At 39.4% G+C, this 14,310-nt stretch overlaps 1 protein-coding gene and 1 pseudogene across 12 annotated transcripts in view; both read left to right on the forward strand.

Moving 5' to 3' along the window:
* Nucleotides 1–14,310, forward strand: part of NEK11 (NIMA related kinase 11) — a 243,966-nt gene that overhangs the window by 52,067 nt on the left and 177,589 nt on the right. For all 12 annotated transcript variants that reach the window (XR_003518009.2, XR_003518010.2, XM_027583555.2 and 9 more), the window contains one exon: nucleotides 13,924–14,042. Coding sequence is in view for 10 of the 12 variants with exons in the window: in XM_027583555.2 (XP_027439356.1) it covers nucleotides 13,924–14,042 (119 nt within the window). In the remaining 2 variants the exon portion in view is untranslated. The remainder of the gene's footprint in view (nucleotides 1–13,923; nucleotides 14,043–14,310) is intronic.
* On the forward strand, nucleotides 731–1,339 carry LOC113916732 (annotated as a pseudogene).

The following is a 14,310-nucleotide window of genomic DNA, read 5'->3' on the forward strand; positions in this document are numbered from 1 at the left end:
TACTGGACCAAATGTTTCCCTTGATGGGTGAAATATTAAGTATATGACCCATTTGTGTTATTATCTAGCAGCATTTTCTTTCTTTTTTTTTTTTCAAAGATTTTATTTATCTATTTGACAGAGAGAGAAACAGCGAAAGAGGGAACACAAGCAGGGAGAGTGGGAGAGGGAGAAGCAGGTTTCCCGCTGAGCAGGAAGCCCAATGCAGGGCTTGATCCCAGGACCCTGGGATCATGACCTGAGCCGAAGGCAGATGCTTGACTGAGCCACCCAGGCACATATCTCTCTTTCTTTCTTTCTTTCTTTCTTTCTTTCTCTCTCTTTCTTTCTTTCTTTCTTTCTTTCTTTCTTTCTTTCTTTCTTTCTTTCTTTCTTTCTTTCTTTCTTTCTTTCTTCTTTCTTTCTTTCTTTCTTTCTTTCTTTCTTTCTTTCTTTCTTTCTTTCTTTCTTTCTTTCTTCTTTCTTTCTTTCTTTCCTTTCTTTCTTTTTTTTTTGATTTAACCATACATTTTATTTTATTTTAATTATGTTCAGTTAGCCAACATGCAGCTTTTTCTTAAAGTGTGGTCCATGGGCTACCTGTCCCAGAGTCCCTTAGAATTCTTATTGAAAAATAGGGATTCCTTATAGCCATTGCAGTACACTGAGCTCCATAGAGACAACACCGGGGTGAGTGAGAGCCAGACGGGCATTGGGCGACTCTGTGCCTCATTGAGGAAAATAATTAAATATGGGCAGAAGAGATCCTAAGAAGTCGAGAAGCAGAATGTCATCATATGCATTCTTTGTGCAAACTTGCCTAGAAGAACACGAGATGAAGCACCCAGATGCTTCAGCCAACTTCTCAGTTGTTTCTAAGAAGTGTTCGGAGAGGTGGAGGACCATGTCTGCTAAAGAGAAAGGAAAATTTGAAGACATGACAAAGGTGGACAAGGCCTGTTATGAAAGAGAAATGAAAACTTACATCCCCCTTAAAGGGGAAACAAAAATAGAAGTTCAAGGATCCCAAGGCACCCAAGAGGCCTCCTTAGGCCTTTTTCTTGTTTTATTCTGAGTATCACCCCCAAATCAAAGGAGAACATCCCGGCCTATCCATAGGTGACGTTGCAAAGAAACTGGGAGAGTGTGGAATAACACTGCTGCAGATGACAAGCAGCCTCACAAAAAGAAGCCTGCTCAGCTGAAGGAAAACTTTGAAAAGGAGATTGCTGCATACCGCGCTCAAGGAAAGCCCAATGCGGCAAAAAAGGGAGTCGTCAAGGCCGAAAAAAGCAAGAAAAAGAAGGAAGACAAGCAAGACGAGGAAGAGGAGGAAGATGAAGAAGATGATGACAAATAAATTGGTGCTAGCGCAGTTTTTTTCCCTTGTCTATAAAGCACGTAACGCCCCCCCGCCCCGCACCGTATACAACTCACTCCTTTTAAAGAAAAAAAATTGAAATGTAAGGCTGTGTAAGATTTGTTTTTATCTTTTTTGTGTGTGTAGTTAACACACTCCCGAATGTGTCTTTTGACAGCCCTGTCCTGGTGGTTTTTTCTGTAGCCACTAAGCTTGCCTGGTACAGTGTGGAGGTGGGAAATTGGCATGGAAATTTAAAGTAGGTTCTTGCGTTGGTGCACAGCACAAATTAGTTATATATGGGGATGGTAGTTTTTCTTTTCTTTTTTTAAGATTTTATTTTTTTAAGTAATCTCTACCCTCAGCATGGGGCTTGAACTCACAACCTCAGAGACACAGAGTCGTGTTCTACCAGCTGAACCAGTCGGGCACCCCCAGGGATGATAGTTTTCATCTTCAGTTGTCTCTGATGCAGTTTCTACGAAATAATTGCTGTTCTGTTAACTAAATGCCACTCTGTAATTGCAAAAAAAAAAGGTTGCAACTATTTTGTTGACATTCTGAGTGCTTCTAAGTAAATACAATTTGTTTCATTAAAAAAAATTTTAAAAATACAGATTCCATTGTCCTCAGAGTCTCTGTTGATTTGGTGCAGGAGTATGCCTTTTAAACAAGCAACATGGATGATTCTGATGCCTGCTGACATTTGAGATCCACTGGAAGGATGTATTAGAAACTTGTGTAAAGGTGACATAGAGTATAACAGAACAGCATTTTAAGATGTCAGCCGAGTGAATTAATAAGGGGCAGCTTTTTTATTTTAAAATGAGGTAGGGCAGAACAATTTTTCAAGCTTCTTCCAGCCCTAAAATCCTGAGATTATTTTGTCTTTTGTGTATGCTCTGAATGTTGCAGTTTCTGGTATCCAGGCCTCTGAGAATGCTCTACTTTAGTCTTTTAAACTGGTTGTAAGTGTTTCTGTAGATGACTTAAAAAAACATGGATTAACTTTTTTTAATTAAATGCTTTTAGGATTTAAAGCTTTAATGGAATCAAAGATGTTGATTAGACACTGTATTTGAGTTGTTCTTCATTTCTTCAAGGTCTTGGCATTTCAAAATCAATCTCATGTTGGCTAATTGGGATGGGGGAGGGAGGAGATGCTGTTAACCCATCACGTGGTACATTTTGGGTTACAGATTTTCAAAATTTCAGAAGTTAACATCAAAGCTTTATTTGCAACTTTCAAGGGCTGATATTAGTGAAAGAAAGCGTTTTCTGTGAGCAGTATAGAGTTATGGCAACAATAATGGTTTAAGTCAAAGTCAGTACTCTTCACTAAAGTTTTTTTTTTTTTAAGGATTTTATTTATTTATTTTTGAGAGAGAGAGAGCACACGAGCTGGGGGAAGGGGCAGAGGGAGAAGCAGACTCCCCACTGAGCAGGGAGCCTGATGCGGGACTCAATCCCAGGACCCTGGGATCATGACCTGAGCTGAAGGTAGACTTTCTTTCACTTTAACTGACTGAGCCACCCAGATGCCCTTCACTAAAGTATTTTTTTAGCAATAGTCATCATTAAATATCTCTCAAAGACAAAATTAAGAAAACAATGCACCTATAGATAATGTAATAAGAACTTCTTAAACTGAGGTATGACATTTTATCAAAAACACTTGATTTTTACGTGGAAGATGGCTTAGAGAAAGAAAGTCATAAATGCTTTTCATATTGCTGAGTTAAAATCAGACTGCTTCACAAAAAAAATTGTTATTTCTTTTGTTGTTGTATAAGCGTAATTTGTTATTTTAATCTGTGAGTGACTTGATTACCTAATTTAAATCCTAAGAAAATAATCTACAGAGTATTTATTAAAGAACAAAATACAAAGCAAATAATTTTTCTTAGAGATAAATGTGCAAAATGAAAATTGCAGGGGCAGTTAGTTGAGGAGGATGAGACCCAGCTTTCTGATTAATCTTTTGGAAGTCTATCTTGTCGACTAAACATATTCCTTGCTTAATATTAGGATCTGGTTCATTTCTCTTTCTTATGGTTCTGCTCAGAAAGCAAGAGGCAATTTGTGTAATCTCCTTTTGACATTTCACTTTCAGGTCCACTATTGAAGACCCTGTTCTTTATTTTTATTTTTATTTTTTTAAAGATTTTATGTATTTAATTGACAGAGAGAGACAGCGAGAGAGGGAACACAAGCAGGCTGAGTGGGAGAGGCTTCCCGCTGAGCAGGGAGCCCGATGCGGGGCTCGATCCAAAGGCAGTCACTTAACCAACTGAGCCATCCAGGCCCCCCCTTTTTTTAATAGCAATATATATGTAAATAAATCTATATATATATTTATTTATTTAGTCATGGGAAATTGCACGCATACTTAATATCAATGCAGGAAACAGATAAGCAAGTTCCAGTCACCACTTGAGGAGAGAGCATTAGGAGGTAATTTTCAGACTAACACTAAATGTCACCCAGGAAGTGTGCTCCCATCTTGGCAAGCTAACTCACGGAGAACATAATTCTGCTCACTCACAAAGAAAACAATACCAAAGCTAATACAAATGTGTAAAATTCATATTTCTATAATTTATTGGGGATAAATTCTAGAAAAAAGTGCTATTTTAATACACAAATTTGTCCAAATTTTAGTGTTACTACAATTGGGGTAGACAATTACATATGCAAAGGTTGTTTTCATAGGGACAACTGTACTTATGTATGACCTTTCTAAAGTAAGAAAACATTGGGTTGAAGCAAGCAGCTTCACTGGTAATTATATAAGGCAATTTTTTCTTTTTTCCTTTCATGTCTTCTTCTTTTCCTCTCTCCCTCTTCCTTCCGTCCTTCCTCCCGTCCTTCCCCTCTTCCTTCCTTCCATCACTCCTCGTCTGAAGCTATTTAGGAAGGACACAGCAACATGTATATAATTATCTTTCTCACAGGGGGGATATTTTATTATATTCAGAGAATCTAAGTGGGTATTGAAAGGATATCTTGTTTTTTGTTTTAAAATTTGTGTGCGTGCGTTTTTGTTTGTGTGAGAGAGAAAGGTCCTCTTGAATAGAAGAGGAAACCTGGATTGAAAAAATATATACACTTACAGCTCACCTTTTATCTGAAGGGCTTTCGTGTCTACTCCACAGGATATTGTCAAAAAATGTTTTGTGCAATTTATAGAAACATTATGACAGAATAGCTTGAATGATCCAACAGAACTTTGATAAACTCTAGGATTAAAAAGAGGGAGGTTTAGAGAATGAGAAGAAAATGATAGTCTTTTTGACAAGGAGTCAAATATTCGATTCACTGTATTTTTGAATTCCAACAAGCTTTGATCTTCTTGGCCCAGAAAATCCAGCAGGAAATTGAATGTGAGCTAGGGTGCAAGTTGAAGGTTTGATATGCCATTTTTGACTTGTCGTGCTCTTGTGGAAGGTGAGAATATGCAAGGCAAATATTTGCATATTGCACTGAAAGGAAATAAAAAATGCATTACAAATGAGTCAGTTGGTTGACCTAATGTTTGGTTAGAAGTAATTTCCCTTTGATTGTTTCATTGCCTATAAATGCTTCTCCTTTGCATTTAACAGTGAAAACTCTGTCAGGAAGCCTATAAGTAGCTTAACGTTTGGCTCTTATGTTCCTTAGGGATATGGCTTAGTACCTGTCTTCTCTCATGGGGCTGTGTTGTTGGCATATACTAAAGACCAAAATAATTGCATTTCACTCATTTTTTCTTCAGAGACGCACTTCTGGAATTGTGTTTAATTGTCTAGTGTTTTAAGGTAAAGGGGATCAGGTATAGGGCTTCTCTAAGAGAATTTAACATTTTGCATATTCATTTCTATGGTAGTTGAAATACATTAATATAAGCATAATCAAAAAGGGTCTTATCAGACTCTGCCAGGCAATTTTAGATGTTTGTCATTGTGATCATGATTCATTTTTGGCACCAAATATTATTCTTTCTATCACCAGTGAGTGGAAGGACAGACTGACTAAATGTTTAAATGATGTGTTTGGACCCCACATAAATCAACTGTTGCTGTATTCCTGGGAATTTTACTGTAGTTAAATAGACAAAAGGAGAGTTAAGTCATCCCAAGATGACTTAAGACACATTAGTGTGGACATGCCAAACTGAAAAAAATCGAACTCCAGCAGCCAGTGCCATATTTACAATGTAAGAACTGATATAGTTTCACCAAAACGTAGTCACTTTATATTAAGTTAATATTATTCATTTGAGTCTTATTGGCTTTATATTTTTACTTTGTATATATGTTAGGCTTCTACAGTTATATTAAATTCTAAGTATAAGGAAAGTCATTCTTAGTTTTATTTGGGTACATGTAAATATGTGATGTAATGTAACAAAAATAAATTTTAGGTAATATTTAAGTAATGTAATAAAAATAAAACCCTTTAGAAGAGTTTTTCTCCTTGAGTGATGTCAAAGATAAACACAGTGGGCATTACTTAAGGTGGTGAAAACAGAGTTTATTTGGTAACTGGAAGTCAGGGAAAGAGCTGAGCTCTTTCTGACTGTGTACATATTCTGATAAGTGCATATGTGACTGGACCATAGAAAGGGAGACTGGAAGAAGGGGGGAAATGGTGGGGGCCTGAGCAGAGTCAGGGAAGGGAAAAATTACAAAAAGTAGGAAAGGGGTTAGTTCATGTATATCTGGGCTTGCTACTGGCATTAATTAAAATTAGGCCCGTACCCTTCCACAGACACCAGGAGACAGATGTGGGCTGGAACAAACAGTAAATTCTTTTGGCAGCCGTAAGTTTTCTCAGGCAGGCACTTTAAGGGAGACTAGTGTCCCCCTAGGGGTGTGGCCTTGAGCTATTAGAAGTGTGTTAGTAGGGGCGGAGCAAGATGGCAGAGGAGTAGGAGACCTGGATTTCGTCTGGTCTCAGGAATCCAGCCGAATAGGGATCAAACCATTCTGAACACCTACGAACTCAACAGGAGATCAAAGAAAAGAATAGCAACAACTCTCTGAACAGAAAAGCGACCACTTTCTGGAAGGTAGGACGTGAGGAGAAGTGAATCCGAGGTGATATTCGGGAGGATAGATGGCGGGGGAGGGGCCTCCGCCGGCCGCTTCTGGCAAGTGATAGAGCCGCGGAGCACAAAATCGAAACTTTTAGAAGTCGGCTCCGTTGAGGGACATCACTCCAGTGGCTAAGCGGGGGGTGGAACCCTTGTGGGACAGTGTGGTCCCAGGACCCTCGGGGTCACAGAAAGGCTGGGGGTGCCTGAGTGTGCCAGAGCTCCCAGGTATGGGAGCAGGGAAGCCGGCTGCAGAGACGGAGCCGAGGTGCGGGCTCTCAGCTCGGGGTTGCCATAAACTGTGATCCGCGGCCCAGTCAGGCCACTGCTCCTCCAGCAGGGACCCAACAAGCGGCAGAGCCGGGGAGACTCCCCTTCCTCCCCGGGGAGGAGCAGCGTGGGAACGCACTGCAGGGATCTGCTGGGTTTGGAGACTCCACACGGGGTCGAGTGCCAGAGATAGAAACGCTCGGTCACAGGCCGGGTGAGCACGGAGTGCGGCCGGAGACCGGGGAGACGGGAGTGACTGCTTTTCTCTGGGGGCGCACTGAGGAGCAGGGACCCTTGTTCTCGGCTCCTCTGGGGTGGAGATTGGGAGGCCGCCATTTTCACTCTCGTCCTCCAAAGCTGTAGGGAAAGCTTACAGGGAACAAAAGCTCCGAGAGCAAATCTGAGCAGATTACTTAGCCCGGACCAGCAAGGGCGGGGCAATTCCACCTCCAGCAAAGACATTTGGGAACCACGGCAACAGGCCCCTCCCCCAGAAGATGAGCAAGAACAGCCAGCCAAGACCAAGTTTACCGATCATTGAGAACAGCAGAACTCCAGCACTAAGTGAATACTGCACATAGAATTCATTGCTTTTTTACCATGATTCATTGGTCTTTCAAAGTTAGTTTTTTTTAAACTGTTTTTTTTTCTTTTTCCCTTTTTCAACCAACATCTTATCAATCCCTTTTTTAAAAAAAACATTTTTATTTTTCATTTTTGGAGTCATATTCTATCCCTTCATAGTAGTTACCCTTATTTTTGGCATATATATGTAAGTTGTTCTCTCTTTAAAATTTTGAGATACAGTTTCTTCTAACAGATCAAAATATACCCTAAATCTCAGGTGTATGACTTTGTTCTAGTCTCCTTCCTGATCACATTCTCTCCCCTTTTTTTTGTTTCTTTCTTTCTTTTTTAATCCTCTTCTTTCTTTTTTCAAGCACCTTATCAATTCCTTTTTTAAAATTTTTTATAATTTTCATCTTTACAGTCATATTCCATCCCTTCATTGTATCAACCCTTATTTTGTACATATAGGAGTCTTTCTTTCTTTAAAATTTTAGGAGGCACTTTCTTCTAACAGACCAAAATACACCCAAAATCTCGTGTGTGGCACTGATCTATGCACTAGCCTGATCATATTTGATCATATTCTGTTTTTGTTTGTTTTGTTCTGTTTTTGTTTGTTTTTATCTTTCTCTTTTTCTTTTTTTTCTCTTTCTTTTTTCTTTACCTTTCTTTTCCCCTGATTTAAGGCTTTTTTCTGATTTGTTTAGAGTATATTTTCTGGGGACGTTGTTAACCTGTTAGCATTTTGTTCTCTCATTCATCTACTCTCCTCTGAACAAAATGACAAGACGAAAAAAAATCACCTCAACAAAAAGAACAAGAGGTAGTACCGTCTGCCAGGGATCTACTCAATGCAGACATTAGTACGATGTCAGACCTAGAGTTCAGAATCATGATTTTAAAGATACTAGCTGGGCTTGAAAAAAGCATGGAAGTTATTAGAGAAACCCTTCCTGGACAAATAAAAGAACTAAAATCTAACCAAGTCAAAATCAAAAAGTCTGTTAATGAGGTGCAATCAAAAATGGGGGCAGTAACTGCTAGGATAAATGAGGTAGAAGAGAGAATCAGTGATACAGAGGAAAAAATTATGGAAAATAAAGAAGCCGAGAAAAAGAGAGATAAAAAACTACTGGATCATGAGGGCAGAATTCGAGAGATAAGTGATACCATAAGACGAAGCAACATTAGAATAATTGGGATCCCAGAAGAAGAAGAAAGAGAGAAAGGGGCAGAAGGTATACTGGAGCAAGTTATAGCAAAGTACTTCCCTAATATGGGGAAGGAAACAGGCATCAAAATCCAGGAGGCACAGAGAACCCCTCTCAAAATCAATAAAAATAGGTCAACACCCTGACATCTAATTGTAAAATTTACAAGTCTGAGACAAAGAGAAAATCTTGAAAGCAGCTCGGGAGAAGAGATATGTAACCTATAATGGTAGAAACATTAGATTGGCAACAAACCTATCCACAGAGACCTGGCAGGCCAGAAAGGACTGGCATAATATCTTCAGAGCACTAAACGAGAAAAATAGGCAGTCAAGAATACTATATCCAGCTAGGCTGTCATTGAAAATAGAAGGAGAGATAAAAAGCTTCCAGGACAAACAAAAACTAAAGGAATTTGCAAACACAAAACCAGCCCTCCAAGAAATATTGAAAGGGGTCCTCTAAGCAAAGAGAGAGCCTAAAAGCAGCATAGACCATAAAGGAACACAGACAGTATACAGTCACAGTCACCTTACAGGCAATACAATGGCACTAAATTCATACCTTTCAATAGTTACCCTGAATGTAAATGGGCTCAATGCCCCAATCAAAAGACACAGCCTATCAGATTGGATAAAAAACAAGACCCATCGATATGCTGTCTGCAAGAGACTCATTTTAGACCCAAAGACACCCCCAGATTGAAAGTGAGGGGGTGGAAAACAATTTACCATGCTAATGGACACCAAAAGAAAGCTGGGGTGGCAATCCTTATATCAGACAAATTAGATTTTAAACCAAAGACTGTAATAAGAGATGAGGAAGGACACTGTATCCTACTTAAAGGGTCTATCCAACAAGAAGATCTAACAATTGTAAATATCTATGCCCCTAACATGGGAGCAGCCAATTATATAAGGCAATTAATAACAAAAGCAAAGAAACACATTGACAACAATACAATAATAGTGGGGGACTTTTAACACCCCCCTGACTGAAATGGACAGGTCATCTAAGCAAAAAATCAACAAGGAAATAAAGACTTTAAATGACACAATGGACCAAATGGACTTCACAGACATATTCAGAACATTCCATCCCAAAGCAACCGAATACACATTCTTCTCTAGTGCCCATGGAACATTCTCCAGAAGAGATCGCATCGTAGGTCACAAATCAGGTCTCAACCGGTACCAAAAGATTGGGATCATTCCCTGCATATTTTCAGACCACAATGCTTTGAAACTAGAACTCAATCACAAGAGGAAAGTCGGAAAGAACTCAGATACATGGAGGCTAAAGAGCATCCTACTAAAGAATGAATGGGTCAACCAGGAAGTTAAAGAAGAATTAAAAAAATTCATGGAAACCAATGAAAATGAAAACACAACTGTTCAAAATCTTTGGGATGCAGCAAAGGCAGTCCCGAGAGGAAAGTATATAGCAATACAAGCCTTTCTCAAGAAACAAGAACGGTCTGAAATACACAACCTAACCCTACACCTAAAGGAACTAGAGAAAAAACAGCAAATAAAGCCTAAACCCAGCAGGAGAAGAGAAATAATAAAGATCAGAGCCGAAATCAATGAAATAAAAACCAAAAGAACAGTAGAACAGATCAATGAAATTAGGAGCTTGTTCTTTGAAAGAATTAACAAGATTGATAAACCCCTGGCCAGACTTATCAAAAAGAGAAGAGAAATGACCCAAATCAACAAAATCATGAATGAAAGGAGCGATCACAACCAACACCAAAGAAATATAATCAATTATAAAACATATTATGAGCAACTCTATGGCAGCAAATTAGATAACCTGGAAGAAATGGGTGCATTCCTAGAGATGTATCAACTACCAAAATTGAACCAGGAAGAAATAGAAAACCTGAACAGACCTATAACCATAAGGAAATTGAAGGAGTCTTCAAAAATCTCCCAACAAACAAGCCCAGGGCCAGATGGCTTCCCAGGGGAATTCTACCAAACATTTAAAGAAGAATTAATACCTATTCTCCTTAAACTGTTCCAAAAAATAGAAATGGAAGGAAAACTTCCAAACTCATTTTATGAGGCCACCATTACCTTGATCCCAAAACCAGGCAAAGACCCAATCAAAAAGGAGAATTACAGACCAATATCCTTGATGAATATGGATGCAAAAATTCTCAGCAAAATCCTAGCCAATAGGATCCAACAGTACATTAAAAGGATTATTCACCATGACCAAGTGGGATTTATCCCTAGGCTGCAAGGTTGGTTCAACATCCGCAAATCAATCAATGTGGTACAATATATTAATAAAAGAAAGAACAAGAATCATATGATCCTCTCAATAGATGCAGAAAAAGCATTTGACAAAGTACAGCATCCTTTCTTGATTAAAACTCTTCAGAATATAGGGATAGAGGGTACATACCTCAATATCATAAAAGCCATCTATGAAAAACCTACAGCGAATACCATTCTCAGTGGGGAAAAGCTGAGAGCTTTCCCCCTAAGGTCAGGAACGTGGCATGGATGTCCACTGTCACCACTGCTATTCAACATAGTATTAGAAGTCCTAGCCACAGCAATCAGACAACAAAAAGAAATCCAAGGCATCCAAATCGGCAAAAAGAAAGTCAAACTCTCACTCTTTGCAGATGATATGATACTTTATGTGGAAAACCCAAAAGACTCTACCCCAAAACTGCTAGAACTCATACAGGAATTCAGTAAAGTAGCAGGATATAAAATCAATGCACAGAAATCAGTGGCATTCCTATACACCAACAACAAGACAGAAGAGAGAGAAATTAAGGAGTCGATCCCATTTACAATTGCACCCAAAACCATAAGATACCTAGGAATAAATTTAACCAAAGAGGCAAAGGATCTGTACTCAGAAAACTATAAAATACTCATGAAAGAAATTGAGGAAGACACAAAGAAATGGAAAAACGTCCCATGCTCATGGATTGGAAGAACAAACATTGTGAAGATGTCAGTGCTACCTAGAGCAATCTACACATGCAATGCAATCCCTATCAAAATACCATCCACTTTTTTCAAAGAAATGGAACAAATAATCTTAAAATTTGTATGGAACCAGAAGAGACCCCGAATAGCCAGAGGAATATTGAAAAAGAAAAGCAAAGCTGGCGGCATCACAATTCCGGACTTCCAGCTCTATTACAAAGCTGTCATCAAGACAGTATGGTACTGGCACAAAAACAGACACATCGATCAATGGAACAGAATAGGGAGCCCAGAAATGGACCCTCAACTCTATGGTCAACTCATCTTTGACAAAGCAGGAAAGAATGTCCAGTGGCAAAAAGACAGTCTCTTCAACAAATGGTGCTGGGAAAGTTGGACAGCCACATGCAGAAGAATGAAACTGGACCGTTTCCTTACACCACACACAAAAATAGACTCAAAATGGTTGAAAGACCTCAATGTGAGACAGGAGTCCATCAAAATCCTAAAGGAGAACACAGGCAGCAACCTCTTCGACCTCAGACGCAGCAACTTCTTCCTAGAAACATCACCAAAGGCAAGGGAAGCAAGGGCCAAAATGAGCTACTGGGATTTCATCAAGATAAAAAGCTTTTGCACAGCAAAAGAAACAGTCAACGAAACCAAAAGACAACCGACAGAATGGGAAAAAATATTTGCAAATGACATATCAGATAAAGGGCTAGTATCCAAAATCTATAAAGAAGTAATCAAACTCAACACCTAAAGAACAAATAATCCAATCAAGAAATGGGCAGAAGACATGAACAGACATTTTTCCAAAGAAGACATCCAAATGGCCAACAGACACATGAAAAAGTGCTCAACGTTGCTTGGCATCAGGGAAATCCAAATCAAAACCTCAATGAGATACCACTTCACACCAGCCAGAATGGCCAAAATTAACATGTCAGGAAATGACAGATGTTGGCGGGGATGTGGAGAAAGGGGAACCCTCCTACACTGTTGGTGAGAATGCAAGCTGGCGCAACCGCTCTGGAAAACAGTATGGAGTTTCCTCAAAAAGTTGAAAATAGAGCTACCATACGATCCAGCAATTGCACTACTGGGTATTTACCCCAAAGATACAAATGTAGGGATCCGAAGGGGTACATGCACCCCGATGTTTATAGCAGCAATGTCCACAATAGCCAAACTGTGGAAAGAGCCAAGATGTCCATTGACAGATGAATGGATAAAGAAGAAGTGATATATATACACAATGGAATATTATGCAGCCATCAAAAGGAATGAGATCTTGCCATTTGCAATGACGTGGATGGAACTGGAGGATGTTATGCTGAGTGAAGTCAATCAGAGAAAGACATGTATCATATGATCTCACTGATATGAGGAATTCCTAATCTCAGGAAACAAACTGAGTGTTGCTGGAGTGGTGGGGTGGGAGGGATGGGGTGGCTTGGTGATAGACATTGGGGAGGGTATGTGCTATGGTGAGCGCTGTGAATTGTGCAAGACTGTTGAATCACAGATCTGTACTTCTGAAACAAATAATGCAATATATGTTAAGAAAAAAAAGAAGAAGAAGGTAGCAGGAGGGAAAGAATGAAGGGGAGTAAATCGGAGGGGGAGACGAACCATTTGAAATGATGGACTCTGAAAAACAAACTGAAGGTTCTAGAGGGGAGCGGGGTGGGGGGATGGGTTAGCCTGGCGATGGGTATTAAAGAGGGCACATTCTGCGTGGAGCACTGGGTGTTATGCACAAACAATGAATCATGGAACACTATATCAAAAACTAATGATGTAATGTATAGTGATTAACATAACAATAAAAAATTTAAAGGAGGGCGCCTGGGTCGCTCAGATTGTTAAGATTCTGCCTTCAGCTCAGGTCATGATCCCAGGGTTCTGGGATCGGGTCCCGCATCGGGCTCCCTGCTCACAGGGGATCTTGCTTCTCCCTCTGCCTCTCTCTCTCTCTGTCTGTCTCTCATGAATAAATAAATAAAATCTTTTTTTTTTAAAGATTTTATTTATTCATTAGCGAGAATGAGAGATAGAGAGCACGAGAGGGAAGAGGGTCAGAGGGAGAAGCAGACTTCCCGCCGAGCAGGGAGCCTGATGTGGGACTCGATACCGGGACTCCAGGATCATGACCTGAGCCGAAGGCTGTCACTTAACCAGCTGAGCCACCCAGGCACCCTAAATAAAGAAAATCTTTAAGAAAAAATAATTTAAAGGAAAAAAAATTAAAAAAAAAAAGTGTGTTAGTGTTGGTTCAATTCTTTATAAGCCAAGGTTGAGGCCTAGTCGAGAAGAGGACTCACAGGAGTCTGGCTAGAGGTTGGTCAAGGAGAGACTCTGAGTTCCAGAGTGGCAGTATGCCCTCATTTTCTTGTGATAAACGGTCACTGCTGTATGTTAACCGTTGTAGAGAAAGCTTCATTTAAAAATCTTAACTGAAAGAAAAATATGAAAAATTATGCTGCTGTGTTTCAGGGCCGGGATCTGGACTGTAAAATTCAGGAATATAAAGAAGCTGGCAAAAGCTTTCTGGAAGGTCAAATAATAGAATGGTTTATCCAGCTGTTGCTAGGAGTTGACTACATGCATGAAAGGTATGTTCATTTGTTACTGATGGACTCGATTTTGACAATCATGTCTGAACTTGAAAAATTAATTTTTGGGGGTGGAATTGAAGCAAGTCCAAAGGTAAATGACTATAGTTAAACATCTACAGTATGCTTTTCCATGAGGAAACTGTTGAATGATTCAATATAGATTTACTTGAATAGCCATTTTTTGTTGATTGAGAAATCAAGTTGGCCCTGAATATAAGACAGAAACTTGTATTAGACACATTTTCATATATCTGATCATATCCTG

Source organism: Zalophus californianus, chromosome 1 (assembly GCF_009762305.2).
Source record: "Zalophus californianus isolate mZalCal1 chromosome 1, mZalCal1.pri.v2, whole genome shotgun sequence".
In the NCBI taxonomy this organism is placed as follows: Eukaryota; Metazoa; Chordata; class Mammalia; order Carnivora; family Otariidae; genus Zalophus; species Zalophus californianus.